General features: G+C 41.8%; 1 protein-coding gene across 1 annotated transcript; it reads right to left on the bottom strand.

Moving 5' to 3' along the window:
• Positions 1 to 27115, bottom strand: QPCT (glutaminyl-peptide cyclotransferase). Its single transcript, XM_014832939.3, has 7 exons — positions 26820 to 27115; positions 18073 to 18219; positions 11427 to 11705; positions 6365 to 6541; positions 4120 to 4219; positions 1579 to 1695; positions 1 to 334 (listed from the first exon to the last, which is right to left on the bottom strand). Exons 1-7 carry the CDS (start codon positions 26937 to 26939, stop codon positions 165 to 167), a joined length of 1110 nt encoding a protein of 369 aa, XP_014688425.1. The 5' UTR covers positions 26940 to 27115; the 3' UTR covers positions 1 to 164.
• Between the last annotated feature and the right edge of the window lie 572 nt (positions 27116 to 27687).

The following is a 27687-nucleotide window of genomic DNA, read 5'->3' on the forward strand; positions in this document are numbered from 1 at the left end:
TTTTTGCTGAAGAAGACCGGCCCTGAACTAACATACATGCCCATCTTCCTCTACTTTATACGTGGGATGCCTACCACAGCATGGTGTTTGCCAAGCGGTGCCATGTCCACACCCGGGATCTGAACTGGTGAACCCCAGGCCACAGAGAAGCGGAATGTGCGAACTTAACCTCTGCGCCACCGGGCCGGCACCAAATGAAGATATTCTAACACAAAGACTTGTATGATCTTGTTTAGATTGTCGATGGTGGTTTCGTCCAAATTTTCTTCATTGTCATCCATGGTGTGCCAGACTTCAGGGAAAGGAGACGATATCAGATGCAAAACTGGAACGCCTAACAAGAAAGAACCGACTTGTAATCAAGTGCACATTTCCGGTGAGTGAATTAGCAACTGTCATTCTTCAAGCAGAATTCTGGGAGCTCTGTACCTTATAAAAACAGCTGATAATTCATCATATTCTGTGTACCTCTTTGTATCTCACCCTTGTACTCCTAAGTCATTCATTCATTAACAAATGTTAATTAATTCAGTAAATAATTATAAAGCAGCTTCTATGTATCAGTCCCTATTCTAGAAGTTGAGTTTTCATCAATGAAAAGCCCAAGCCCTGCTCAGATGGGGCTTACATTCCAGTAGAGAAAGAAGCAAGTAAACAAATATAAAAGATAATTTTGGAAAATGATGAGGCTTATGAAGAATAATAAAGCAAGGTAAGGGAATAGAGAATGAGAGGCAGACAGTAGGGCCAAGAAAGGGGTATTTAAAGTCATGAAAGGCCTCTTTGAGAAGCTAACATTTAAATAGAGACATGCAATAAGGAGAAAGCAAGCTGTGTAAGATGTGGAGATGAGCATTCCAGGCAGCACTGGTTGTAAGTGCAAAGGTCCTGAGGTAGAAGCATGCTTGGCCTGCTTGAGAAACAGCAAGGAACCAATGTGGCTGCATCAGAGCAATCATTGGAGAAAGAGGTAGGAGGTGATATTTGAGAGGGAGAGCAGAGTCAGAAAATAGAGGTCCTTGTAGGTCATGGTAAAGACTCTGGGTCTTATTCCACATGACGGCAAGCCAACGGAGCTTTAAAGCAGGGAAGTAACATAATTTGATTTACATTTTTAGAAGATAGCTCTTACTCCTATGTAAAGCATAGGGAAGCAAGAACAAAAGCTGGAGACCAATTGAGAGGTTACTGCAAGAGTCCTTGGGTTGATTTAGATTTCCACCAGGAACATCAAGGATATTGCTTCCTTATTAATTAGAAAACACCAGAGTTACACAAAGTGTAAGAATACAATCAAACTCCATGAAAGGGAAGGCACAGACAGTGGAATATGAGCTTTCATAAATATTCTAGGTGTGGGAAAAAATATAAAGGTGTCCTCAAGCATTTGAAATGACTTTCATGAAAAAACGGAAGCCATGAGATGATTAGTGAATGATTTAATTAATTAATTAAATGTAATGGTTCTTCACACTTCTGGATTGCTGCAAATGCACATAAAACATAATAAATACAATAGGTAAAAAATGCACATGTGCATGCATGCATACATACGCTATACATACACACACACGTTACCTTTGTTTAAAAATGGAATATGGTCGTCCTGGATCACATTTCCATAACCATTGCTGTGGAAATACGGCCTCTCATAAGAGTGATCCTTAAGCAAACCTAATTCATGAAGTTCATGTTCTGTAGATGACAATTAGACAACAGATGTGTATCTATTTTTATCTGATCAATACTCAGAACGCATAAGCAGTTTGAAATCTTAGCAAACCTGGCAATGGTTCTTAAAACATTATGCAGCAGGGAGCACAGCCACACCTGTGACAAGACATCTGAGCTGAAATGGGGCGTGTACATTTTGGAGCAGTTCTGAAGAGAGCAGAGTCTCACGCGGCTCTAGCCTTGCAGGTGAGAATCTCCTTAGAGGTAGAAACTCAGTAGAACAATGGAGGGATGGAATGAGGAAAATGGAGGAAAAAACACAGGCGTAGATACTTACAGATCCTAGATCCTGGATGAAGAACGCCTTAAGAGGAGACGTGGGGCTTGAAAGGGGAATAGTCAAACAGAACAGGGCTGAAGTATACTGAGTGGCCACTCTATGGGAAAGGATACCTATCATGACCTGCACTAGTGGGTCTCAAATTGTGGTCTCTGACCAGGGCATCAGCATCACCTGGGAACTTGTTAGAAATACAAATCTGGTCCCACCTCAAATTTACTGAATCACAAATCCTGGGGATGCAGCCCAGTGACCTGTGGCGTAACAAGCCCTCCAGGTAATTTTGATGCACACTACAGTTTGAGAACCATGGGCCTGCATTCCATCACTCTTGTTTTCTTTTCCCCCTGCTTTTTTCTCCCCAAATCCCCCCAGTACATAGTTGTATATTATTTTAGTTGTGGGTCCTTCTAGTTGTGGCACGTGAGACGCCACCTCAACATGGCCTTATGAGCAGTGCCATGTCCATGCCCAGGATCCAAGCCCTGGGCTGGCGAAGCGGAGCATGCAAACTTAACCACTCGGCCACAGGGCCAGCTCCTCCATCACTCTTGTCATCTTGTAACAGAACCCATGTGTTACGTATAACATGAGTTCTATGTTATAAGATGATAAGAGATCACAAGAAGAGGATTAAGAAAACGGAATGAAACTTCATAGGATAGCTGTGGGTTTTTTTGATTGCTAAATTTAAAGGGTAAAACTAGACCAAGCGGTAAGCACGCATATGTAATACAATTTGGGGAACATCGAGAAAGCCCTTGCCACCACCATAACAATATTCCTATCTGTTTATTGATATTTATAATTCCTTTACCTTAGGATACAATTTTTCCTTGTATAATTAGAGATATGGTTTGAAGCATAAATACCACTAGGAAGGACGGCACAATGGGTTAAAATTGCATTAAAGTGTAAGTTACTGATATAAGTTCATTCTGGTAGAGAAAATAAGAAAAGTGCACAAAATCCTTGAAAGAAGGCCAAACCCAATTTCTTGAGGCTACCATCAAAGTAAGGAAAATATGACGCAAGAAAGAGGCCCAAAAAGTTTATATTAGTATTAACGCCATGATAGGAATTCTTCCAAACCCGGAATTGAAATTTGCTAAAGATAAGCATCTGAGGTTCAGGTAGAAGTTTCTCTTGTATATTCTAGATCTGGATATTGGCAAATTCTGAACTCATGGCAAAAGCATGTGTTGAGATGGCAGTGCTTTCCCACTGCTTACAAGTAATACAATTCTATCCTGCTCCAAGAAGTTTATGTGGCTAGTAAGGAATTCCTAGCCTGCAAGTTCTTGCCTCAGAAGCAGGCTTCCTGGCCTGAATTCTATAATAAAAGTCCATCTCATTTTCATCTCTCCCAGATGATGCCAATTGGTTTTTTGGGGGTGGAGGGGGGATGTTTAGGGGGTGGAGAAGTAGAGGTATGAAGGAAAGAAGTTATTCTCCTTTTCTTTCTCCATGCCCCAATCCTCTCTCTTGAGTCACAGATATCCTTGTTTCTTTGCCTGGCCTGGCCTGGCCTGACCCGCTCATTTATCTGACACTAAACCTTCTCTTAAATGACTCTTGAAGGATCTTGGCTTTCTCTTGCATCCCAATCTCTTACTCCTTCGGAAAATAGGCAGAGTTTATATTAGATTAAAAGGAAAATCATGCCTGGATAATGCAGAAAATAGAAGATGACGAAGACAGAGATGGAAAAGAAAGAAAAATTAAAGAATATCTTTTGGTGTCATTATAAGAACACAGCGTTCATCACTAGCCAACATGCTTGACTGAGTAAAGGTTTCCCTGGAAATGCATTCCATATGCTTCAAACGGGACTCTGGAAAAATACTTTCAAACCATTTCTTAGGATATGCAAATATTAAATGTAGTGTTTTATGTTTCCATTTCAAAATGCAGTTTCATGTAGGCAAATAAAGTGGGCCTACTAAAAGAGATAAATAAGAATAATAATCAATAAAGCAAGAAAAAAGACAGTAAAGTATATTATATATTCAAATCCTAATTTAAATCAAATTTTGAATTTTAAAGCATAGTGTTTGTCAGCAGGAAGAAACCAGGTTTGACTTTTTAATGACAACGGTGCTTACCAATTGCTCGAAGTCTATCAAACCATCTGGCAGTATTTGGAAAAAAATTGGGAAATGTTGGGTTTGGAGCTCCAATTAAATCCAGCAAGACCAACAAATCCTAAAGGAGAAAAAAGATTGTTTAATCGCTGTCACCAAAACACATTTTACATTCATCAATAGAAAAAAACAATCAGGGGCCAGCCTGGTGGCACAGCGGTTAAGTGTGCACATTCCGCTTCAGCGGCCCAGGGTTCGCAGGTTCAGATCCCAGGTGCGGACATGGCAGCGCTTGCCAAGCCACGCTGTGGTAGGCGTCCCACATATAAAGTAGAGGAAGATGGGCTCAGATGTTAGCTCAGGGCCAATCTTCCTCAGAAAAAAAAGAAAAAAACAATCAGTCCAAACTAACTTCATTTTCATAATTGAGAGTAGTACAGGGAGCTGTATAAATGAACAGAAAGTTTAATAACATTCTAAGCTAATGCTTTGAGGAACTTTTTAAATCTTGCTTACGCAATGTGGACAAATGGCAGTGGATGTCCTCTGTGTCTGTAACCTCAGAAGAATAGCCACAGTTAGATAAATATTTTATATATTAAAAAAGAATATATTTACTTTATTTTCGGGTGGGAGTACACGCCTGTCTGATCTTCTATTCCACTCTAATTAGCCATTTTATCCTTAGTCTGTAATGATACAACTGCCTATAGGAGAGCAGTGGATAATAACTACTTATTCCTCAAAGCAGCATGTAAGAAAAATTCCCTGACAAGGAGCACTATGACCTTACATCTCTGGCTCTCCATTTCCTTTTCTATCAAACAAGAAGTTCAAACTTGCTAATCTCTAACGGTCCACTCTGGCTATAAGCCTCTATAATTAAACCAGTGTTTCTTAACTTGTTTGAGCCCAATAAAACATTAGTAAGCTTGAGGACTCCCTGAAGAATACCCCCCCAGATTAAGAATTCCTCATTTATATAAGTGAGATAATTTGTGGGTAAATACCTAACAGATCCTGACACACAGTAGATAAATATTTGCAGAGTTTATGATTCTAAAGACATAGTATCTATTAACCCATGAATGATGATTAAATATATTTCCTGGGAAAAAATAGGCTTGTTTGAAAGAGGAGTATTGGATAGGCTACTAAGAGTTTGTTCCTGGGGGAAAAAATGGTCTTAATCATCACTATGGATTCATGTATTTGGATGGACTGATAAATAAATAAATAACATTGTTCCTCCTACTGATCAACAAGATCTCTCCTCTTCTGAACCCTTTTTACCCACTTGTGCACAAGTGACTGGATGAGGTGTCAACCATACTCTCCTGATCCCATAAGACTTCCCAACGGACAATGGGAAGAAGAGAATGTCAATATGAGACGTGTTAGAGTCACAGACGACATTTAACATGGCCATTTGGACTCACAGGGTAAAGGCTAGTGATAGGACAAAGGACAGGGAAGAGTGGAGGCAGTCAGGAATAGGTTTTCAGGTCACAGAGAGGGTGAAGGCAGATTGGATGAAGGCACAGGGAAGAATGAGGTCTCAAGGGTAGCGTGGGGTTCCAAGCTGGGGTAGTGAGGATTCAAGTACTGAGTCAAGGTCAAATATGAGAAGACAGTCAGAATAGGGAGAGAATTCAAGGGTAGGGTGAGGAACTAGGGAAGGAGTATGGGCCCAGGAATGAGGATGAAAATGGGGTCATGTGTTGCACCCATTGCTTGGTGATAAGAACAGGGTTTTAAGGCAGCATCAAAATGTCTCCACCTCCATGTCAAAAACACCACATCAAAACTGACACGACAAAATGTCATACACACACTTGGAGGCATGATGATGCTTTGAAGCCATTGAGGAAATTCTTCACTCACATCCCCACACTGTGTCCCACTCTGACTCCATTTCCCAAGACCCCAGCCTCCTCAGGCTTTCTAGAGGCCTCAAAGAAGGGATTTGCTCTCTGTACAGTCCCCGGGGAATGTGCTCCCACTGTACTGAACTGAATTTGATGTTTCCTTTATCTGATTTTTCACACCATTTTAATTAAGCTCCATCAAACATAACTTCTAACCCAGAATCATTCTTTTTAGCTCTGGGATTCCTCAAAAACCCAATGCCTGCCAAGGAATGCTCTATCATAAACACTCTGTTCCAAAGACGCCATGGCATTTTTAGGTCTTTAATTGGCTTTAGCTTTAGCTCCTTTGAGGCAGAGCCTGCAGCTGCAGCACCATGGAAATTACCAGGACTCACCATGCCATGCAACTGGTTGGTGTCTGTTGCTCCAGGTGGGTGTGGGGTCGATGCCATCTTCCGAGCTAAGTGCTGAGACCCGTACAGAGAATCTTGAGGAGACCAGTGAAGAAAAGCCTCTTCCCCATCAAAGAAAATCAGCTGGAGTGAAAGATCTGGCTGGGAGTTTGGAATCCTCTGGTAAAAAGAACAGTAAGAAGATAGCAAAAACGCTGTGAGGATTAAAAACAGCATGCTTTCCCATTAACGGGAAAAAAAAAAAAGATAAATATGCCACGAAGAAAAGGAAAATACCAAAGCAAATGAAAATATTGCCAAAGCTTATTTTATACCACTTCCTCTCTGAAAATCATCACACCTCCCACAGTCTTCGCCCATATAAAGAGAAGTGTGAAACTGTGGAACTGCTATGACGGACATCGTGACACATCACCTAGTTCCCTTTCAGAAGAATGTGTTGCCCCTGCTGCCGGGACAGCTGTCAGCAGAAGGCCTTCAACTGTTAGCCCCTTTAGGAACTGCCTCAGCCATATGGGTGTTCTTCACCCAATGACTGACCTAAGCTGGTCCCAAGGGCTTTCTAAAGGGCCATTCTACCTCCAGAGCCCCCAGGGGTTGGCTGAGGCTGTTGTGGAAACTGCACAGCAGCTCGACTTCTCCCTCTGCCTAATCCCATTTTTCTTCCCTCCCTGCCACTGGTGTTGAGCCAAGGCCACTCCCTAATAAATGACCCAAATGCTAAACTCCACAACAGTGTACATCCCAGGGAACAACCTGAAAGCACTGCAAATCTTTCTTGCTTCTCACCTTATTTAACTCTGCAATTTTTTTATTGAGTCAAAGTTCAAAGATCTGTCCTAGGAATGCAACAGGGACACAAGGAATGATAATTATAGCCTCTCCCTTGAAGGAACCTACACCTTAGTTGGGTGAGAGAAAGATAAACTGAATACAGGAGCATGGCCAAACATGCCAAGGTCACAAATGTAACACAACATCCCTCTGGGAATTGGATAGAGTGAGAGGTTGAATCCGCCAGACCTCAAGGAAGACTTTATGACGGTGACAGTATTTGAGTGGAACTTAGAAGGGTCAGTAGGATTCTGATAGATTTTATACTTTCCACAGTCAAACTCTCACCTTTCAGATTAGTCCTTCTGGTACTCTGACTCCCACAATCCCAGGAATCCCTAATCTATTGAATCATTCATCTTTTCAGTCCTTCATTCCCAGGATGTCCTCACTTCACTCCATATTCTGCTTCAATTCCAGAGTCAATCATTCTAAATGCTCCCTTGCATACACGCTCAACTCCCTTGCCTCTTCCTGCCTTGCTCAAACTCACATGGCAAAAACATAACCTTACGTCCAACTCTCTGCCTACTTTGTGCCTACACTCATGCAGCTGAACCCGGCTGAGAAAAATATACAAGCATTTGCTCTCTCTGCCACAGTACAGTACAGGGAGAACGTGCTCCCATTGGACCAAACTGAATCTGATGTTTCTTTAATCTGTTATGGATATAACTTCTCTATCTTCCCAAGGATGTTAACAATAGTGTCCTTTAAGTTATCTTCTGCTCCTGTACTCTATTTCATCTGGGTTCATTTTTCAATTTCTATTACTTGTTTTGCTTGCTTGCTTTCATGCTGGAGACTGTCCTCAAATGTCTGGTCGTCCTTTGTGTTCAGTCACATTAAAGAATAAGCTACTGAAACACTGATTAGACACACAGATTGGTTGGCTTCACTGCAGGGCAATCTCGTGCGCAGTTGGTGTTTTCACTGAGGATCCCCAACTGTCACTGTCTGTGGGTCTTTTTCTCTGAGATGGCTCATGTTCTCTGGAGAAGGATCCTCCAGTTTCCTGGCTACTGGGCATAAGCTGGCTGCTCGCTTTTTCAGGCTGGAACTGGGGAAAAGGCTGGGGAATTTCACTGTTCAATGTGTAGACTTTCACCTATCTTGATTTCCACGAGGCAGCTTATTACTGCCTTTCTCTATATCTAGTGTCCCCATATCCAGAACCTCCCTGATTCAATTTCTCCAGAAAAATGTTCTATCATCTCCTCCAAGAGTACAGGTGAGGTACTCACATATCTGCTAGATGCGGGGTGGGAATCTATTTACCTAAGTGCTCCTTTTACAGATTAATAAACACTCCTTCCCAGCCTCCTGCCTCACTTTTGCCTTCCTCATTCCTCCCTCCAGTTTCTGAGCCATTCCAAGATTTTGCCAGAAAACCACCAGCTTCTTCCATTTCCTCCTCTCCCAGGGGGAATGTGACCTCTCTATTCTGCTATGTCATTTGCCCTATGTCCATTCACCTTCTGTCTTCATATCATGGTTCCCATTAACAAATGTTCCCTAGTTCCTTCAAAGATGGAGTTTTCCTGATTGTTTTAGGGTGATTTCACAAGAAGGAGAAAAATGTTTTTATCATCTAAAAACTAAGTTATTTTGTATGCTGATCATTTCAATTGTCCTAATATTGCTCCTTAATTAGACCACAGGAAAAGGACAGTTTACCATTATACTTTGAATCTCTCATAACTACTGACAGCATTAGGTAGAGGAGGTGTTTGTCAGTATAATACATATGCACTCAGAGTTTAATAAGAATTAAGTAATTAAACAGATTTTTTCAATGGCAAAAGGTTCAAGGTGCATACTTCAGTGAGACATTCTGAGTTTCCAGTTGTTTCAAGGGCCTTTACTGGCCCCAAGTTCTAGCTCTAAATCAAACAGCATAATCATGGAACACCAAGGCAGAATGAGACTGCTTGGGACCACAGACTTTCTGCTCATGCCAAGAGCAGAAGCAAAAGGAGGTAGTTTCCACATTCTGCAGGCTTGAAGGTTCATGTGCCTCACTGAAACTTCAGCTGAGGGACTCCATTGATCATGCAATAATTTACCTTCATGCTGTTCTCTTAGCATCAGTTCATTTAGACAGGCGAGACTGTTGTGGACAATGATCCTGAGATCTATGACGCAACTTGCTCTTTTTACTTCTTTTCAGGACTGGCAGGAAAATAACTGTGGCCCTCAATTTCTAGTAACTCAGCCTAGTACCTTGGAGTGAGGAAAATCTGTGTAGCCTGATTTGTGAAGGTCTTCCGATCCTTCTTCATTGTAATACAATAAATGCCTAGTTACCAGTGTTAACATAGTCAGTGAATTATCTTCAGTCGCTCCTCAGCCAAGGTTGTTATCAGCTAATGCCACAATAATAAGGTGTGTAAAACCACCCCAAACTCAGTGGCTTAAAACAACAATCATGTGTCTTCCTGGGTCTGTAGATTAGCTGAGGGACAGGGTTTGGCTAGAGGATCTCTGCGTCACCCTGCAGTTATCAAGGTTGGTTCTGCTCCACACATCTCTTCTCCTTCTCAGACTGACAGGCAAGCCAAGGCATGCCCTTCTCATCATGATGGCAAAGCATGCGAGAGCACGCCCTATTGCATAAGCACATTTCCAGCCTCTGCCTGTGTCACATCTACTAGCATCCATTAGCCAAGACAAGTCAAACAACAAGTCCAGAGTCAAAGAATGAGAAAGTACAACCTGCTACTGTGGGAGGCCACAGCAAAGTTACAAGGCAAAAATGTAAATGTATAAGTCTAATCTTATTACTGGAAGGTGAAGGGCCACAAAGAGTTGGAACGATAATCCAGCCTACCATCCAGTGCTCTCCCAGGTCACATTCCACCACCACCTACCTTCCCAATCCATGACAGCTGAAGAACTTGAAATAACTCCTTAATACAAATACAGTTAAAGTACAACTGAAAGAATAAATCCAATACTCTCAAAGTTTGCATTCTAAACCAGTTTTTTTAATATGGATCAACACCCAGAAATGGGATTGCTGGATAATATGGTGGTTCCATTTTAAATTTTGTGAGGAACCTCCATACTATTCTCCATAGTAGCTGCACCAACTTGCATTCCCACCAATAGTGTACGAGGGTCATTTCATTTCATGTCCTTACACTAGAATGCAAATAGGAAAAATTAAACTTTTATATCAGCTTCTGAACTGCATCACCCAATTGCTGGGGAAGGGTGCTAGTTAAAAGTAGGGCAGAGCATGGGACAAAGATATTACAGAAGGTTCAGAAAACAAAACCAAATGAGAAAACAGTGAAAAGGATACCAAGAGGTTATAAATAATTCTTGTTTTCTTCAAGTATACCATATCCGGCAAAAACAGAACCAAATCTCCCTATTGCTTCCATTACAAGATAAACATTTTACTTCTTTACCCTCATTGTATCAAAGGCTAGCCCCTTCATAAAGCTCTGAGGGAAAAAAAAGACATGTGTTGCCTGTGAACAAAGTTTCTTGTCTTTGCTTTGTTATGTTTACTTGGTTATGAGTGATATCTGAACAAAACGTCTTCATCTCGTTTAGCCCTTTTTTCCAATATACCTTTAAGAACACAGAGACTGAAATAACATCTGAGAGTCCCAGAAGTATTTTGAGCTGAAACGTAACAAAAGCTCTGTTATGCTACATAAAATTGAGCCGAGATTGACAGATAATAACAATAATGCATTTCTACTTCATGCTTTTCATCTCGCTATATCTGAATTACCCACCCTCTACTTTGGAACCACTTTGCAGCAACTCCCTCCCCTCCACTCAAGAGCTACCACGTCTCAGATTAGAAGGCTGTGATGTTTCATGGCTATATAAACAAGAAGAAATAAACACAGTTCCCATACATATGCCTGCACCAACCTTCCACCTTCTTTGTTTTTCGCAAAGAAATGTTGTATTTAACTTAATGTGTATTCAAAACTAAGAAATTAGGTGCCAATTAACGAATTCATTGTCGTGTATCTTAGGTTAATTGCCCACGGTTGACATTCCAAATAATGTAATCTTCCAATTAATACTCATTCAACCTCATCTCATTTTGCAACAAATTAGTGCAAAATGTGCTGAAAGTCTACCTTTCTAAACAGGCTTCTCACTCCCCCAAGGATTCTAGACTTCTCTCTGAGTTACTGCTAATGTGTTTTATCCCAGGAATCTACAAGAATGAAACAGATACCTTCAAGGAAAGGAGTTGCTTGTCTAAGGCACGGGCAAGTTCCAACATCATGGCACATGGCACGGCTGAATCAGTAGCTCCCACAAACACCCTGTTGTTCCATTCGGGAAAATATTTGGAGTCATAGTGACAGGCGAGGACCAGGTGACGTTTAGCAGTGGGGTTGAGGGTGCTGATGATATTTGAGAAAGACCGGTATCCATAGGGTGTCCAACTCAAGAAGGTGTCCACTTCCAAGACCCAGTCAGCTTGAAGTCTCTGAATTCTCTGCATGATGTGCTGGTCAAAACAAAAACCGAAAGTCCAGATCTAGACACTTTTCATTTAAGTATATTTTTAAAATTGTATGTGATGCCTTTCAAGTTAAAAATGCAATACACACTTATTGTATTAATAGTAAGGATGTTTAAAGGAAAAACTAATCCTCTCCCTCTCCCCTAACCTTCCCGCTGCCAGTCAATCCCAACCAATTGTGATTATTACCAACGTTAACAGTCTGATGTGTATCTTTCCACACCCTTCTTGTTTATATGAATATATACTAGCACACAAACACATATATTTGGCCACGTATGTTTTTATATAAATAGAATCCTACTTTACACATTACTCTGCCCCCTTGTTCTTCTTACTTAACAATATTTCATGGACATTTCTACATGTCAGGAGATAGAGATCCAGTTCAATACTTACTAAAGTCCGTTCTCAATATCTCTAGGAGGCTAAGAAGGCATGTTTGAGAAATCAGATATACCAAGGTCCTACAGGTCTCAGCTTCCACTCTTAGAGTGGAAGCCCCACTCTTTGAGGGCAAGAGCTGCAAACAGTAGCTCTTTTTGTCCCAAGTTCATAACATGTGCCCCAAGTCCAGCAAATATTTAATAACGTAACAAACACTAACAAAATATACTGATGCTCACCTGCTAAGGATAATGTAGAGAGAGTCCAATAACAAGGGGTTGGTTGGGGGATATTTGAGGTCCTGTCCACTCTAAGAATCGATACGGAATTATGAACCATAATGACATATCAAGTAGCTTTCCTTCTGCACCCAAGGCAAGTCTAGAGCCACTGCAAATGCTGGTAAAAAAATAAAAAAGAATTGATTTTTCCATCTCTCCTGGTCACCTTAGCCCATATGAGCAATATGGTGATTGATAGGAGAAAGCAGCAGATGGAAAAGAAACAGATGGAAAAGGGACTGAAAGTGTCTTCTTTAAGAATCTAGAATTTGTGGTGTGAGAAGTTATGAGTAAATTCATTGCTGTTCCATTTATCTTTTATCTTTATTTTCCCTTTGCCTCATTTTCTCTCTAGGTTCCATTTATTTTATTTTGAAATATTATAAACGTTTTTGTAAGTTGCCTTGAAGAATTTTTTTTTTAATCAAACAATGAACTAACCATCAACATAACCGGCAATTTGTTCCAGAATTAACATCCAGTGGGGATGGACCTTGAGATGATAAACCAGTAACTTATAATAACTGGAAAAAATGGGAGAGTTTTCTCCTTAAGGAAATACAAGACTTTCTAGCCCAGCCAAGTCTCATGCAGCTTGCCCTAACTAACATGACATGACACGTAGGCTGGGGCTTTGGGAAAACTGTGGCAGGAAGCTTCCAGGAAGAACAGAACTAAACCAGAGAGGAGGACAGTGATTCCACAGTCAATCCTGCAAAAGCCAAATAAACGCGTGATTCGCCAGCTAGTCACCCCTTGCTTTCTGTAGAGAGGTGGACTTTGGCCTAAATAGCCTATGGCCCAATACCTTGCCTTTCCTATTACAAGTTTACAAGTTATCTTTTCATATAATAAAAAAAAATGTTTATAAACTTTTTGAAATCATCATCCCTCTCTCACTTACTTTGTTAACCTCCACAATTCTTAGTACTAGGCATTGCTCACAGTAGGCTATCAATAAATATGGGCTGATTGTAACTAAGAAGTTATTCTCAGTGAGAATATATAAAATTACATAATGTAGAACATTAGCAGTTTGAACAGAGAGAAATCACTGGGCATCTAAGATAAGCTTTCCACAGAATATGAAAATAAGTTATCCCCAGACTTTGGGGAATAGAAGTTTTTCCATAAAAGGGGTCATCTAAAAAAAAAAAACCATATACTCCAGAACATCTGGTATCCAGATGATGAACAGCTCCATAAAATGTCTTCAGCACCAATAGCCTGCGTGCTTACAAAGTGAATTGGGATTTTAAAAACATATCTGTTAGCTTTACTCGGCTGAAACCTCACACACAAACTCATTTCCCAACTACTAAACAGGTCTTGGCCATAATTTCTGATGTCTATGTTGACACTAAATTCCACAAAAGCATCAATATATGCCCTCAAAAGAGTTCTCCCTGAAGTAACCTTTTTTATTCAGTATAAATGTTTTTTATTTATCTTAGCAACTAATTTCTTTATAAACAATCAAACTGGCTGCATAATCTAATTAGATTGCCAATATCCCTTGTTGATGTGCTTTTGGCTCTCGGGCTTAGTCTGCAAGTTCCCACCACAATTCTCTAGAGTAGGCGTCAAAAACTACTGCCCTTCTCACTAAAACGCCCCTAGGCAGGAAGTGCTTGGCTGTGGGAGGGAGTCTAAAGCAGCTGCACTTCCCTACACCGGTAGCAAAAGCCTGGGTCCACCAGGGATGCTAAAGTGCAATTTAGAAGACAGGCTGCATTTTGGATCACTATACATCTATTTTTTAAAGTGGGGAAGGGAGAAAGAGAGATGGAGACAGAGAGAGATGAAGACAGAGATAGATGGAGATTGAGTAGAGAAAAAAAGAAAAGAATACAGAGATAGAGGTGGAGACAAGGAGGGACAGAGAGTGAGCGAGGAAGAGAGAGAAAGATAAAGGTAAATATAACATTCTACTTCCAGAGGGGGAAGGCCCAGGGGATTTTAGGTTAACATTAGTGAATGATCCTGGGTCTAATTTAATTAAACTTAAATTCTCATCTCCAGGTTCTGAGAATCAATGACATTAGTAGACCAGATTTGTTTGAAGGAAGCAGATTCTGCAGTATTTGCACCAATCTGCACAGACCATTGTCAGGATGCTGAATCTCGCCGCTAGAGATGTCAAGGACCTCTTCCTTCTTGGATGTACCACATACTAGTCTCCTGGGCTCCGAGCTGAGGCTCTCCGTCTGGGCCCTCCACTCAGGGATATACACGCCTTTTGCTGAAGTGGGCCAGCTTCAGCTTCTCAGATGCTCTGTGCAGCTATAGGGGATTTTAACCATGAAGTTTCCAGGTTGCTTCTTTTAGACAAAGTTTCTGGCTTGCACCTTAGTGAGACTTTATCGTCTTAATTTTTTAATCTATTTTTTATTCCTATATCAGATAGAAGTCACTGAAATACCTCAAAATTTCATGCCTTCAAATTATTTATTTTACAAATAAATTATCTCCTCAAATAAAGATATTCTAAAAATCCAATAGGCACCTCTAGGCTCATTGATCAGAGACAGTAAAAACGCAGACCAATGGATATTGTTCCTGTAATATTCTCTGAAAGAGAATCCATAGCAATGCGCATCTTTATTGACAACTGCAAAACTTAATTCAACAATCAACTTTATATCAAGTCCCCTTTTTTTAGATTTGAGAGTTTTCTCTAGTTACAACCCTGGAACTCTATAAATTATAAAACATCTGATCTAGTGCTCAAAAAGGGCTCAGGAAAAAGTTTTTCCACCAATCTTTTTTAAACTTAGTTCTGAGTGAAAGGTACTAATCTTACTCACTTAAGGCCGTTAGTCTAGCACCCTCATAAGAACTCAAGTGTCATCCATGTCATCTTCAAGAGCAGAAACCCTTTATCTTCCACAGCTCAGGGGACAGCTCTCTAAAAATTCATGGTGATTTTCTTCTCAAAAAATTATAAAGTTGAATCTCTTAAGTGAGATTTCTAACATCCTGTAAGGATTACTGCCAGGTCAGGTAGACCATGCATAGGCAACCCAGGAGCAGTTCTCAACACGTCCCAAAATACTGTCAGTAAATTTCTCATTTGCCTCCACCCGCCTATGACATGGAAAATGTTTTTATGGGTTCAGTAACACTTTTCAATGAATACGTATTTTTTAATCACAACAGTGTCTATGTATATTATTTATGATATATATTCTGTTAAAGCTACATAAAGATCAAAATAGCAATACTGTGTTTATGGACTTCTAGAGGCCCATAGGCAAGGAACCTCAGGTCTGAAGTACACATATGTTTCTGGGTATATACGGCCTTCCGATCAAATGGTATGGGGAAATGAAAAAGGTTCAGTTGAGTGAGTATTATACACCTAGATCTTTTTCTAATGAGGAACTGAGGATTTTGGAAAGCCCCAGTAAGTGCCCTACACTTCTATTAAGAACATGCTTAGGATGGGGCCGGCCCCGTGGCCGACCCCGTGACCCAGTAGTTAAGCTCACACGCTCTGCTTCGGCGGCTCAGGATTTCACTGGTTTGGATTCTGGGCGTGGACATGGCACCGCTCGTCAGGCCACGCTGAGGCGGCGTCCCACATACCACAACTAGAAGGACCCACAACTAAAAAACGTACAACTATGTACTGGGGCGTTGGGGGCTTTGGGGAGAAGAATAAAAAAAAAAAAGAAGAAGATTGGCAACAGTTGTCAGCCCAAGCGCCAATCTTTAGAAAAAAAAAAAGGGGGGAGAAGAAAATGCTTAGGAGATGAGGCCCAGGGAATATCGTTGAACCGAATGGCATGTGTCTCACTCTCCAACTTGGGCACGAGAAGATCCAGAGCTGGAGACTTTTATGAGCATACACTATACAGCTGGTTCCACCCAGCCACCACTTTCCAATGATAGGATGGAGAGGTCAAGCAGATTTGGGTCCAAGTTCTGGCCTCATCACTACCACATGTACAACCTTGAACAAGATAATTCATACACCTAAATCTCAGGTCTTTTTAAATCTGTAGCACTGGGATAAAAATAGTACCTACATGGTAGCATTGCTGCGAGGTCTGAATGAGATGATCCATGCAAGGAACTCCATAAAGTCCCTGACCTAAAAACAGTGCTCAGTGAAAGTCAGCCATCATCGTTATTATTCATTACTCTGCCTAAAGGTTGGTAAGAAGTAAGGCGCTCCTTGGATCTCCCCCATTTAATTCCTTAGGAGAAGCAGGAGCTGTTTGGATGGAAGACAAGAGGCTGATGGGGAGACAGACAGTGGCTGTCTGTTAGCCTTGAGGGGCAGAAGCCATATACCTGACAGAAAAGAAGAGCCCAACACCTGTGCCACTGCGCCTTGCAGGTGTCACTCTGTCACAGCAGTGGAGTGCCAAGGTCTTTGCCTGAAGAGTTAGGCAGATGGAGTACTCTCAGAGTTAGATATGAGGGGCCAGTCTCTCCCCACTCCTTCTCAAGTTGCCCCATGAAATGGGGCTAGTTTTACAAAAAACAGTCATTCAGAGGCAAAGTTTCAGATTGCATAAGAAGACTGACACTAAGGAGGCAGATAGAGATTCAAAATCTGACCCAGCTTATGGCCTAATCACCCCTCAATGGCAGTGTCTTTCAAACTGCAGTGGTAAAATCAGTGGGTCTTGAAATCAGTTTAGTGGGTCATGATTAGCATTTTTTTTAAACTAGTAGAATAGAATTAATATCAGAGTAATATTAACATATTAATATGATATTAATAACAGTGTCAGAGTAAACTGTAGGTAATAAGAGTATTTTTTCATGAAATTTTTGCGTCAGTTAAATGTTTTTTTACATATCACTCAATCTTTTATTTTTTTACATTTATGTAAATTTAACTAACATAAAATGGACACACTCAAACTTATTCATAACTGAATAAGGAAGAAATACAGCAATCAAATCCATGTTTTTGCAGCTGGTCAGCCTTTTATAGCTGGTCTTTATAACTACATTCTTCCATTATCCATTTCATATTTCTTTTGTTCTCAGCAAACTTATCTGGTTGTGGTCCTTCACCTGGTTGAACAACCCTAACCTCCATTTGTGAAGAGTCAGGACCCTTAGTAGTCATGCCTGGGTTGGTTTCTTGTGATTTTCCATTGATTTTATTATTTTTCTTCATCTTTATGTTTGTGTGGATAAAATTTAAAATGTATTTTTTTACCATGGATCAGAAGTTTGAAAAGCACTGCACTGGAGAAAGTAGCTTATTACTGATCTTGACTCTCCCTCCAGGATGAGTACAATTTCCCAATGGAGAATGAAGGCCTCACAGGACAATACCTCACTCTCGGCCCAGAACCTCCAAGCAAGGACTGTAAAAGGCTGTTAATGTTGGGTGTTTAAGAGTCCAAGAAAACTTGGTTGGGTGCCCCGGGGGTGTGTTATAGAAATGATCAAGAGTTGAGTACTTAGTACCCTGTCTGCTGTTGTACCCCGGGGAGAGATTTCACACAGAAATTGAGTTAGATTAATACGCATCACTTAATTCAGAACAGATGTTTCCTCCCAGTTGTTTGCTTTTCTGGGTTGCTTATTTTGGTGAATAATAAGATGACATGACATATCTGAATGTTAGACAACTCAGCACTTTGGACATAATATTATCTCTCATGTGAAAGCGAATACTATTTAACAAGCTTTAGGTTTGTGTGCTGTGTTCTCACCTGGCGAGCAGCGTAGCTTCCTCGGGATCCCGGGTAGCGCTCTATCAGCAAGGGTCGTAAGTCATTTTGCCACATTTCAGAAATATTGGTGCCTTCTGCCACGCGCCGAAGAGATGACGAATTCAAAGTGGCTGGTCGGTGATAATTCTGAGGATTGAATCACATTATTGAACTGGCTATCATTTCATAACATGTTTAAGACTCACCCTGAGACATGTGCAATTAAAAAACATTTGCTTTGAATCTCAAAATAAAGGGATAGCTCTTATGTCACGCAAGGTACTTTAAACTACTCAACTTTAAAACTGGTCTCTTAGACCTAGAAAGTTAAACTAATTGTTTTGGCAGTTTATTTTAAAAATAAAATTAACATAATTCTTAGAACTTGAAAATTAATATTTATCACATTTCCTGTGTAACGTTTAATGATTTTTGGTACAATTGCTTTGTAAAAGTAAGGTTTAAAGATATCAATTATTGGGGCCGGCCCGGTTGTGCAGTGGTTAAGTGTGCACGTTCCGCTTCGGCAGACCGGGGTTCGCTGGTTTGGATCCCGGGTGGGGACATGGCACCACTTGGCAAGCCATGCTGGGGTAGGCGTCCCACATAGAAAGTAGAGGAAGACGGGCACGGATGTTAGCTCAGGGCCAGTCTTCCTCAAAAACAAAAACAAAAAAACCAACTATTGATCTCTTGTTCTTAAGAAAACCCACTATTTAAAAAAAGAACGGGCAACAAAACAATATATTTTGTTCGCATAACTGTTTTATAAAAGGCAGTGTGGTGTTACAGAATAAGCACTGTCTTGAGGTCGGACAAGGTGGATTCAAAGCTGCTGGCTGCCATTTATAGGTTGCATAAGCGTGGACAGTTCCCTTAACTTCTCATTTCTCTCAAAAAACTAATAAAGGAGTTTGAGCTAGATCTGCACTGTCCGATATGGTAGCCGTTAGCCACATGCGACTATTAAGCTCTTAAAATATAGCTAGCCAAATTGAGATGTGCTTTAAGTGTAATATACACAGCAGATTAATAATTTTTATAGTGATTACATGTCGAAATGATAATTTTTGATATGTTACATAAAATAGATTGTTAAAATTAATTTCACCTATTGCTTTTCACTTTTTTTAACGTGGCTACAGGAAAATTTAAAGTTACATATGTGCTTCTCAATATATATTTCTATTGAACAGCTCTAACCTACACGATTGTTGCAATTCCTTTCACCCAGAGTTTAATGCTTCTATAACCCATTAAATAGTACACTTTTTATCTTCAGTTAAAATTATTTTAATATTCTATTAATGCTCCAACTCTTAGGTACACTTATATATTATTAAGTAAACCTTAACTTAAACAGCTAAGTAAATATAATATTCAAATATACATTTTGGATACTACTTCACACATGCTGTATTTTCTTATGATACTAGTAATGATGAATTATTCATTGATTACAGGTTTCTCAGGCACTCAGTGACAAATGCGTTACTCCTCTCCACAAGGAAGTGAGTGGTTGATGAGATGATTTCTTCCCTAAGGGGAACAATGAAGGTAACTTAAGGGTTTTAAGTTCTTTGGAAGCCAAAACAGAAATTGGAGGAAGCTTGTCTATTTTACAGTTCTTTCAAGAACCAGTGTCTGTTGAGTATGTCTAAGTAATCACATAGGTATTTTCACTCCATAAGAAACACTCCGTGAGGCTGGTGAGAAACTGTGGAATTAGAGAACACTTACCACCTAATTACTTATATTTATCTACACTTTGATATGCCTCATCATCACTCTCCGGTATTACCAAGCAAAGAGCATGAGCTGTGGGTTCAGACAGACCCTCTCAGTTCAGCCCTCATCACTTACTGGCTGTAACTCTGGCAAGGTTACTTAACCTCATTAAGGCTCAATTTCCTCATCTCTAAAATGGAGGTAATAACACCTACTTCCTAGGATAATTGTAATAAGGGAGGTAATCTATGTAAACTCCCATGGTAAATATTCAATAAGTTTTAGTTCTATTATCTTCTATCAAACACTAAAGAGATATAGAATTGAGAGCTGGAAAGGCCACTTAGAGATGACCTAGTCCACCCTTTTTGATGTATATCAGTGGAAACTGAGGTTCATAGAAATCAGCTGATTTTCCCGAGGGCGTAGGAGAGTTTACGGGTAGGTCCACAAAAAGACGCCGGTTCTGTGCATTCCCAATCCCATGCCAGTCCTGCTCTGCCTCCCTGCTTCCTCTAGACACACTTCCAGTTTACTCCCGAATGTTGATGCCATGCCTGAACATCTTCACATTTGTGTTTATTTACTGGTAATACATTTTTAAATATATTTCCTTAATAAATTTGCCACTGCAGCCTTTAAATTCCTTGGTACCTCCAGGATCTCAGTCCTCACGTTAACTCTCAAACAGCACTTTGAGAAGAAAGGTGAAGCTAAAAGACAAAACAACAGAAATATAGGAAGGGAAAAGAAGAACATGGAGGCAAGAAGTCAGAAGACTTACATGGTTAATTATTATTTAACCCAGCCAACAGGAGCTTGTCTGGTCTCTCCTGCCTCAGGAGCTCCAAGCAGGGCCACTTGTCCCAGCTCACCATGCTTCAGTCACCCTGGTGTCCTTCCAGGCCCTGAAGCAACGTGAGGCTCTGCCTTGTTGGGCCTTTGCATCTGCAATGCCTTCCAGCTTGAAGGCTTTCCTCTTCCTCTTCACCCAGCTAACTCCTATTCATTTCATGTTGCAACTTGGAGGCCACTTCCTGTGTGTTTACTTGTTGAACATCTGATTTCATACACGATGTCAGCTCCATGAGGGTAGGAACTCTCTTTCTTATTTTCCACGTTCTCCCCAGAGCCACACAGTGCCCAGCTTATATTGAACACTCGAAAAATATTGGGTGAATTAATCAAATAAGGAATCAACAGATGAACTATCCTTCTAAAACTATCTTTACATAATAATAAAGTGAAATGGGTATTTTAGTCATCATAGATATCAAATCAGTTGACTGTACCAGCAATTATAAAGACAGGAGAGAGAGGCAACTACGTGCTGCAAAGGGCCAGGAAGGGCTGCAGCTCGGTGTTGGTGCTCTTTGCTCTTTTTGAATTTCTGACAGTTGATGCTTGTGATGATTTAGAGTTGCATTGGCCCAGGGCAGTCACTGTGACAATCAAGAACTGTTGTGTTGGGGCTGGCCCGGTGGTGCAGTGGTTAAGTGTGCACATTCTGCTTTGGTGGCCCGGGGCCTGCCAGTTCAGATCCCGGGTACAGACATGGCACCGCTTGGCAAACCACGCTGTGGTAGGCGTGCCACATATAAAGTAGAGGAAGATGGGCATGGATGTTAGCTCAGGGCCCGTCTTCCTCAGCAAAAAGAGGAGGGTTGGCGGCAGATGTTGGCTCAGGGCTAATCTTCCTCAAAAAAAAAAAAAGAACTGTTGTGTCAGGAAGGCTGTTTGACCAGTGACTCCTTTTCTATTTACTGTCCATTCCTCCTTCCCAGAGCCTGGCTGATCACTGTGGATGAGATGCTTCACTTCATGTCCACAGTGAAAGGAAATCAAGCTCACGTTTAAATGTGCGATTTATGGAGGCTTGAAAGAGTTCTTAAGCGATTTAAGAGAAAACAGGGACAAAACAAATAACTTTCCAGTATCTCTAGCTGTAACAGTTATTGTGGATGAAACATAGTTGACAAACAGCACCAAAAAACGTTGAATGGATGGATAAAGGGTAAGCTCAGCAGACAGGCCACTGATGCTCCTGAATACAGAGACTTACACATGTTGCTCCTCAATCTCCTGGGCTCAACCATTTAATTAACTTACTTCAGCAAAGAGCCCTCCCTCTCCTCACCTTCCTGGGAGTAAAGATGCTCCTGTGAAATGGCGGAGAGAAAAGCTTCCCAGTCAGTGAAGAACCGAGAGGGAGAAACGACCACACTCAGTTAATTACTTAAGCCTTTCTATTCATTAAAGCCCTGTATGCAAAAGCATTTGACTTTTCCAATCTAAATGGCATCCGTTCGATTTTTATGGAGACTCACTCTCAGAGATCAATAAACATAAAAATCTATATGGAGGGGGGAGGAAAGAGTAAGAGGAGAAACCTAGAAAGAAGGTGTGGACTGGGCATAAGGAAAATAAATGAGGCAAAAATGTGTTGGGCCTGATGTTAGATGCAAACCTCAAATTATTCTAGGTTCATTTCAGTTAAAAGGCACGTAGACAACTTTCCATTGGTACAAGCATTCTCAGAGGAATGAGTCTCTGTTACAGCCCCTGCCTTGTCTTTTCATCCAGGCAGAAAGGACAAAAAGTCTGCTTTGGGTGACAAGAATCTTTCAGCTAAAAAAGTGTGAACCAGATATCCTGAAGCATCTCCTCTAGGTTAATCACACGGTGCCTGGCCAAAGAGGAGTTTAATTACATAATTTGTAGAGCTGGCTCAGCGTGTGGAGGGGTTTGAGATCCCAAACCACTGAATTAAAGGGGGATCATTACAGAAGTGCAGCCAGTGCAATTCCAGTTTCCATCCTATATGAACATCTCCCAGACAGCATTCAGATTAACACTTGTGTCTATCTACAAATCCAACACAGCCAGCATTTACTGAACTCCTTCTGTGTATCAGATGCCGCTGACATTACAAATGCAGTTATGGAAGAGCTGGGAACTGAATAAGATAAAGTTCTGTCTTCTTTCAATGCAACCAGCCCTCTATCTAAAAGCAAAACAGTACGGGCTTTGAACACTACATTGTAGGGTCAGGTCCCAGCTCCCTCACTTACTAGTTGGGACTAGGAAAAGCTTCCTTATCTGTAAAATGGATGTCACAGTACTTACCTGCCGATGTAGAAGCTCAAAGACGGCACATTTTTGTCTTTCTTCCCCTGCCAACACCCAGCCTACCACTGACCTCCCTGTCCCTGCCTTGGAGTCTCCATTGCTGCTTCCATAAGAATCATGGTGGGTGGAGGGGTGGATGGTTAAGGACTTTTAGAACCATGGAAGAGGGGAACACTAAGGACTTTTAGAATACATACGGCTCCGGGGGCAGAAGAATGTGAAATGCTGAAGACAGCAGTAATTGTTTGCCAGAGCTGACCCTGGAGGAGGATTCCCAGGTGAGACCAGCTCTCCTATATGTGGTTCCTCTGTTCAAAAAATCTGCCCCTGTATCCCCAATATGACTTAAATGTTTCTACTTCACCTTTGTTACAATAAACGAAAATTCTACCATTAAAATACATTGGGTCCCAGCTTTATGATAGAGAAAGTTTGGAAATAACCTAAATATCAACAATAAAGGGACAGTTAAATTATGGAATGAAGATGATTTTGCAATCATCAAATGACGCTTTCAATGACTGTTATTGGCTCAAGGAAATACTCATACTGTCAATCAACATAGCAAGATATAAAACTGTATATACAGCACAATCTCTAGTATGAAATAAATATTCATGTGTTTATTTTAAAAATAAACAATTAACCTTTATGGAGCACTTACTATATGCCAGCCACTGTGCCGAGGTCTGTACAGGGACAGCTCATTCAATTCTCACAAAAACCTGTGAGATTGGTATAATTATTATCCATCTCTATTAATGCAAGTGTACACATACACATATATATGGAGAGAGAGACAGAACTAAAACATCAAATTTATTTATTTATTTTTGCTTGAGGAGGATTGGTCCTGAGCTAACATCTCTTGCCAATCTTCCTCTTTTTGCTTGAGGAAGATCACCCCTGAGCTAACACCTGTGCCAAACTTCCTCTATTTTGTATGTGGGATGCCACCACAGCGTCGCTTGGCGAGCAGTGGGTAGGTCTGTGCCTGGCATCTGAACCCTTGAACTCCGGGCTGACAAAGCAGAGCACGTGAACTTAACTACTATGTCACCGGGCCAGCCCCAACATCAAATTTATTTAGAAATAAAAACAACAAAATGGTTAACAGCAATTATCTCTGAATGTGGAATTATGGGAGAACTATAGTTTTCTTTTTAGTATACTTTTCTGTATTTTCCCAGTTTTCTAAAATGAGCACATGTTAACTTCATAATTGAAGGGCTTCAATAGAAGCCATACTTTAATGTACTGGAGCTAATAGCTTCCTTTTTAAAAACATATGTAGCCCTCTTAACAGCCATCAGTCACTCCACCTAAGGGAGGACTGACTTAATGATATTCCTTTTAACAGCTGGTTGACAATGCTGTACTAAAGGAATGAGTTTGTACTAAAGGAACAGGATTAGGAGTCAAGGAGGCAGGGGGCAGGATTCAGAGAAGTAATTTCGGAATATGGATGAACCCCCAGAATAACAACCTTTAAGCTCTATGAGGGAGATGAGAGAAAGGGGAAATAGGGAGTGAGAGAAGAGAAGTTTCCAAAAACAAACTACCTATTTTGGAATTCCATTTAAGATCCACCCTGACCTAGAAAGGGGAAGCGATCCCTTGCTCTGGCCCTCCAACCCTCCAACCCTCCCCCACAGCCCTACACTCCTTCACTACCTGGACACTGTTCCCTGCGCCATCAGCCAAGACTCATCTATCTACCTTGAAGAAGAGAGTGGAGGAAGAAAGGAAAGATGAGGGCTCTTCAGTTCCCTAGTGTAATCGTGGTTAAGTTTCCTCATCTATAAATTGGGGGAAAACATACCCTCCTCACAGGGGCACTGTGAGATTCCTGTGAGATGGTTATCTGGTACCCAGATGCCAATGCTCCTTAATATACACCTGTGGGCCCACCCACAAATCTAACAATTTATACTGTTGCTTCCATGGAAAAGTTGGTTGCAGGTTTCAAATAACCAACTCACAATCTTCTGAACACAACCATAAATTAAGGTTGAACTGTTTTTACATACTAAATGCCACTAGAAGAGACACACTTTTTTTTCAAAGCAAAGAAAATGGATTTCAAAATCAATGCTTTCTTTACCACACCTCACCTCTCGCCAGACCAGTGCACCAAGGGCACACCTCACATGATTAAAATGTTAAATGCCATATAGAACAGGAAGGCCTTTATTTTAGAGTGGACTTATTCATTTCCCAGGCTGCAAACTTGTACTGGCCACCTGGAAATTTTATGAAGTCCTACAGAATAAGGGAGGAGAGGACCAGAAATCGGGAAGTGTCGTGGCTGATTGTGTCATTTGCTTACACCATTTGAAAGCATCATTTCCCAAGACAATAGCGAATAGAAGCCTCTTAAAATAAAAGGGATTTGTGCTTTAAAAGACATTTCTCAAAAGTTAAATTCTCATTAGTTTAAAACATTTTAAGAATCCATTACCTTCTCCAACCCACAAATTCATCTTGCCTACAAATGATCCCTTCAGAGCAGTTCTTTCAAACAGGTCTCATCTCACTCATTCCCATCCATTTAGATGTATCGTAAAGACAGATTTGGCGTGGCTCCCATTCTGGTTCTTAAAGCCCCATTCCCAATTTCTGACCAGGAAGGTACCCACCGCCAAGTGAAGGAGAGGATTTAAGTAGTATGTAACTCAATGTTCCTCAATAAATGTTACTCCTACTGAACCCCCATAAGAAGTTGTTTTCCTTATAAAGAAGTTATTCTTGAGTCTACCTCCCTCATCCTCACCAGGTTGCCTGTGGCTGGCGGTCTCCGTGTGTAAGTGGGGGCATGCTGTGGCCCCTGAACTGTGAAGCTAATTAAGCATAACCCAGAGAACTGAAGCTGGCTATTCATAAACGTGTGTGGCTGGATGAGAGTGGGCTTGTGAGCCAACACAAGGCCCCTGCATTTACTAGCATGCTGTGTATTTGAAACATGTGAGTAAATAGAGGCATACTGCAAGCATTCAAAAGATCTGCTCAACATTATCGGAGTTTATATCCGTTTACTGTGCTGCTTTTCTTAGTACCTTTAAAAGCACACCATTTTACTCCAATAACATTAAATTTGCATATGCCCCTAGCAATGTCATGATTTCAAAACTGTTACACAAGAAAGGGAAATAATCGTGAACCTCTTTCCTTCATACACAGGGAACTTGCAAATCACTTTTATCCTAAGTTCCTTATATGAAATTTTCACCTACAACTAGATACATTGCTCTGACAACTTCATTTTACTCCTTTTTAAGAAAAAAAAAAATATATTTTAAAGTAAAGCGGGCCTCCAGTTAAGTTCCTTCGTTCTGAGCTGCTCCGCTTAAAAATCTAAAATAGACAAACAATTACATGTCCATCCAGAGGCTGCATGGAAACTTCAACGTCTCAAGGGCGTCCTTGGATGCAGCGGTGGGGGAGCCGTGGGCACATCCCCCACCCCCCCCACCCCCCCCCCGCCACGGTGCGCCCCGCACCCTGGCGGCCGCGGAGCGCTGAGACCGCTGGCCTCGCGGGTCCGGAGTGGGCGGCTGCGCGGCGATGCGCCCTAGCCTCCCTGCTGGGCGGCCGCCAGCAAGGCACACTTCCTGCGCCTATCAGTACCCGCATCAGACCACAGTCAGGGGAGGCCGGTGACATCACCCAGCTCCCGTGGCGTCTCCAAAGCAGCCCCGAGGCCAAGGAGGCACGGTGGCGAGGACGCAGAGCCGAATTCCTCCGGGCTCCTGATGCGGGCACGGCTGCCTGGACCAGGGATCGCGGCTCTGCCCCGCCTCCCATCCTGCCTAGGTGGGGCTCTCCCGGCCGGCCGTCCCCGCACCCGGCAAGAGCCGCCCAGGTACAACCACGCAGCAGCAGCCCCTCACCTTCTCCTGGGTCCAGGCTACGGCGCCTGGACTGACCCCCCAGGCCGCCCGGGGAAGGGCAGCCACCAGCAGCAGCAGGTGTAGGGTGCCCACGACGCACCGGTCCCCGCCGCCTGCCATCTCTCCGAAGCTGTCTGGGAACTGGTTCCCCCGGCCGCTGGCGGTCACGAGCCCGGGAACGCGCGTCCTTCGCCTTCCCCCTTCTCCACCCTTGGGTCGACTGCGCCCGCCTCCCCATCGCCTCCCGGTCGCCTCCCCGCTGCGCTGCGCAGGCAGAAGCCACTGCTCTCCTCCCCTGGGCTGTCCTGGGAGGCACAGCTTCTGAATCCAAGGGAACAGAGACGACCACTTCCTTGTCTTGGAGAGGAAGAAAGGAAAGAAGGAAGAGACATGGAAGAGACATTTTTATGATCTCCAAAGCTGTAACCACGGATAGAGAGGGGCGGGAGGGTTCATCAGACCCAGTGGGGTTATGAAGTGTTTTCCCACAGCTCTGTGAGAAGGGATGGACAGGGAATCGACATTTACTCAATACTTCTGCACCAGCCACTGTCCTAGGTGCTTTTCTGATACTCCTTTATTTAATCTTCATAACCGCGTGAGGTAGACATTAATCCCATTTTACAGATAAGGAAACTGAGACTTTGCTTGCACAAAGCCTGAACTGGAACTCCCAGAATATTTCCTTTCTAACAGGCCATCATATCTTTCCTCTTTTTTCTGACCTTGCCCTATAGGAGACAGACTTTCATACTCCCAAACTGAGAAGTATGGTTGAAGTAATTATCTGAAAGAAATGAAATCTAAAATGTTCACAGTGGCTCCTTAGGTGATCATCTTCTCCAGTGCAGGTCCCTAAAATGAAAAG

Source organism: Equus asinus, chromosome 6 (assembly GCF_041296235.1).
Source record: "Equus asinus isolate D_3611 breed Donkey chromosome 6, EquAss-T2T_v2, whole genome shotgun sequence".
NCBI lineage: Eukaryota > Metazoa > Chordata > Mammalia > Perissodactyla > Equidae > Equus > Equus asinus.

Bases quoted from the DNA above. Each gene is read 5' to 3' on its own strand.
- QPCT (XM_014832939.3), bottom strand. From the start codon at position 26,939: ATGGCAGGCGGCGGGGACCGGTGCGTCGTGGGCACCCTACACCTGCTG. The intron at 4,220-6,364 runs GTGAGTCCTGGT...TTTCTCCTTTAG, and splicing joins CCAACCAGTTGCATGGCATG to GATTTGTTGGTCTTGCTGGA. The intron at 335-1,578 runs GTAACGTGTGTG...CTTTCTTGTTAG, and splicing joins TATTCCATTTTTAAACAAAG to GCGTTCCAGTTTTGCATCTG.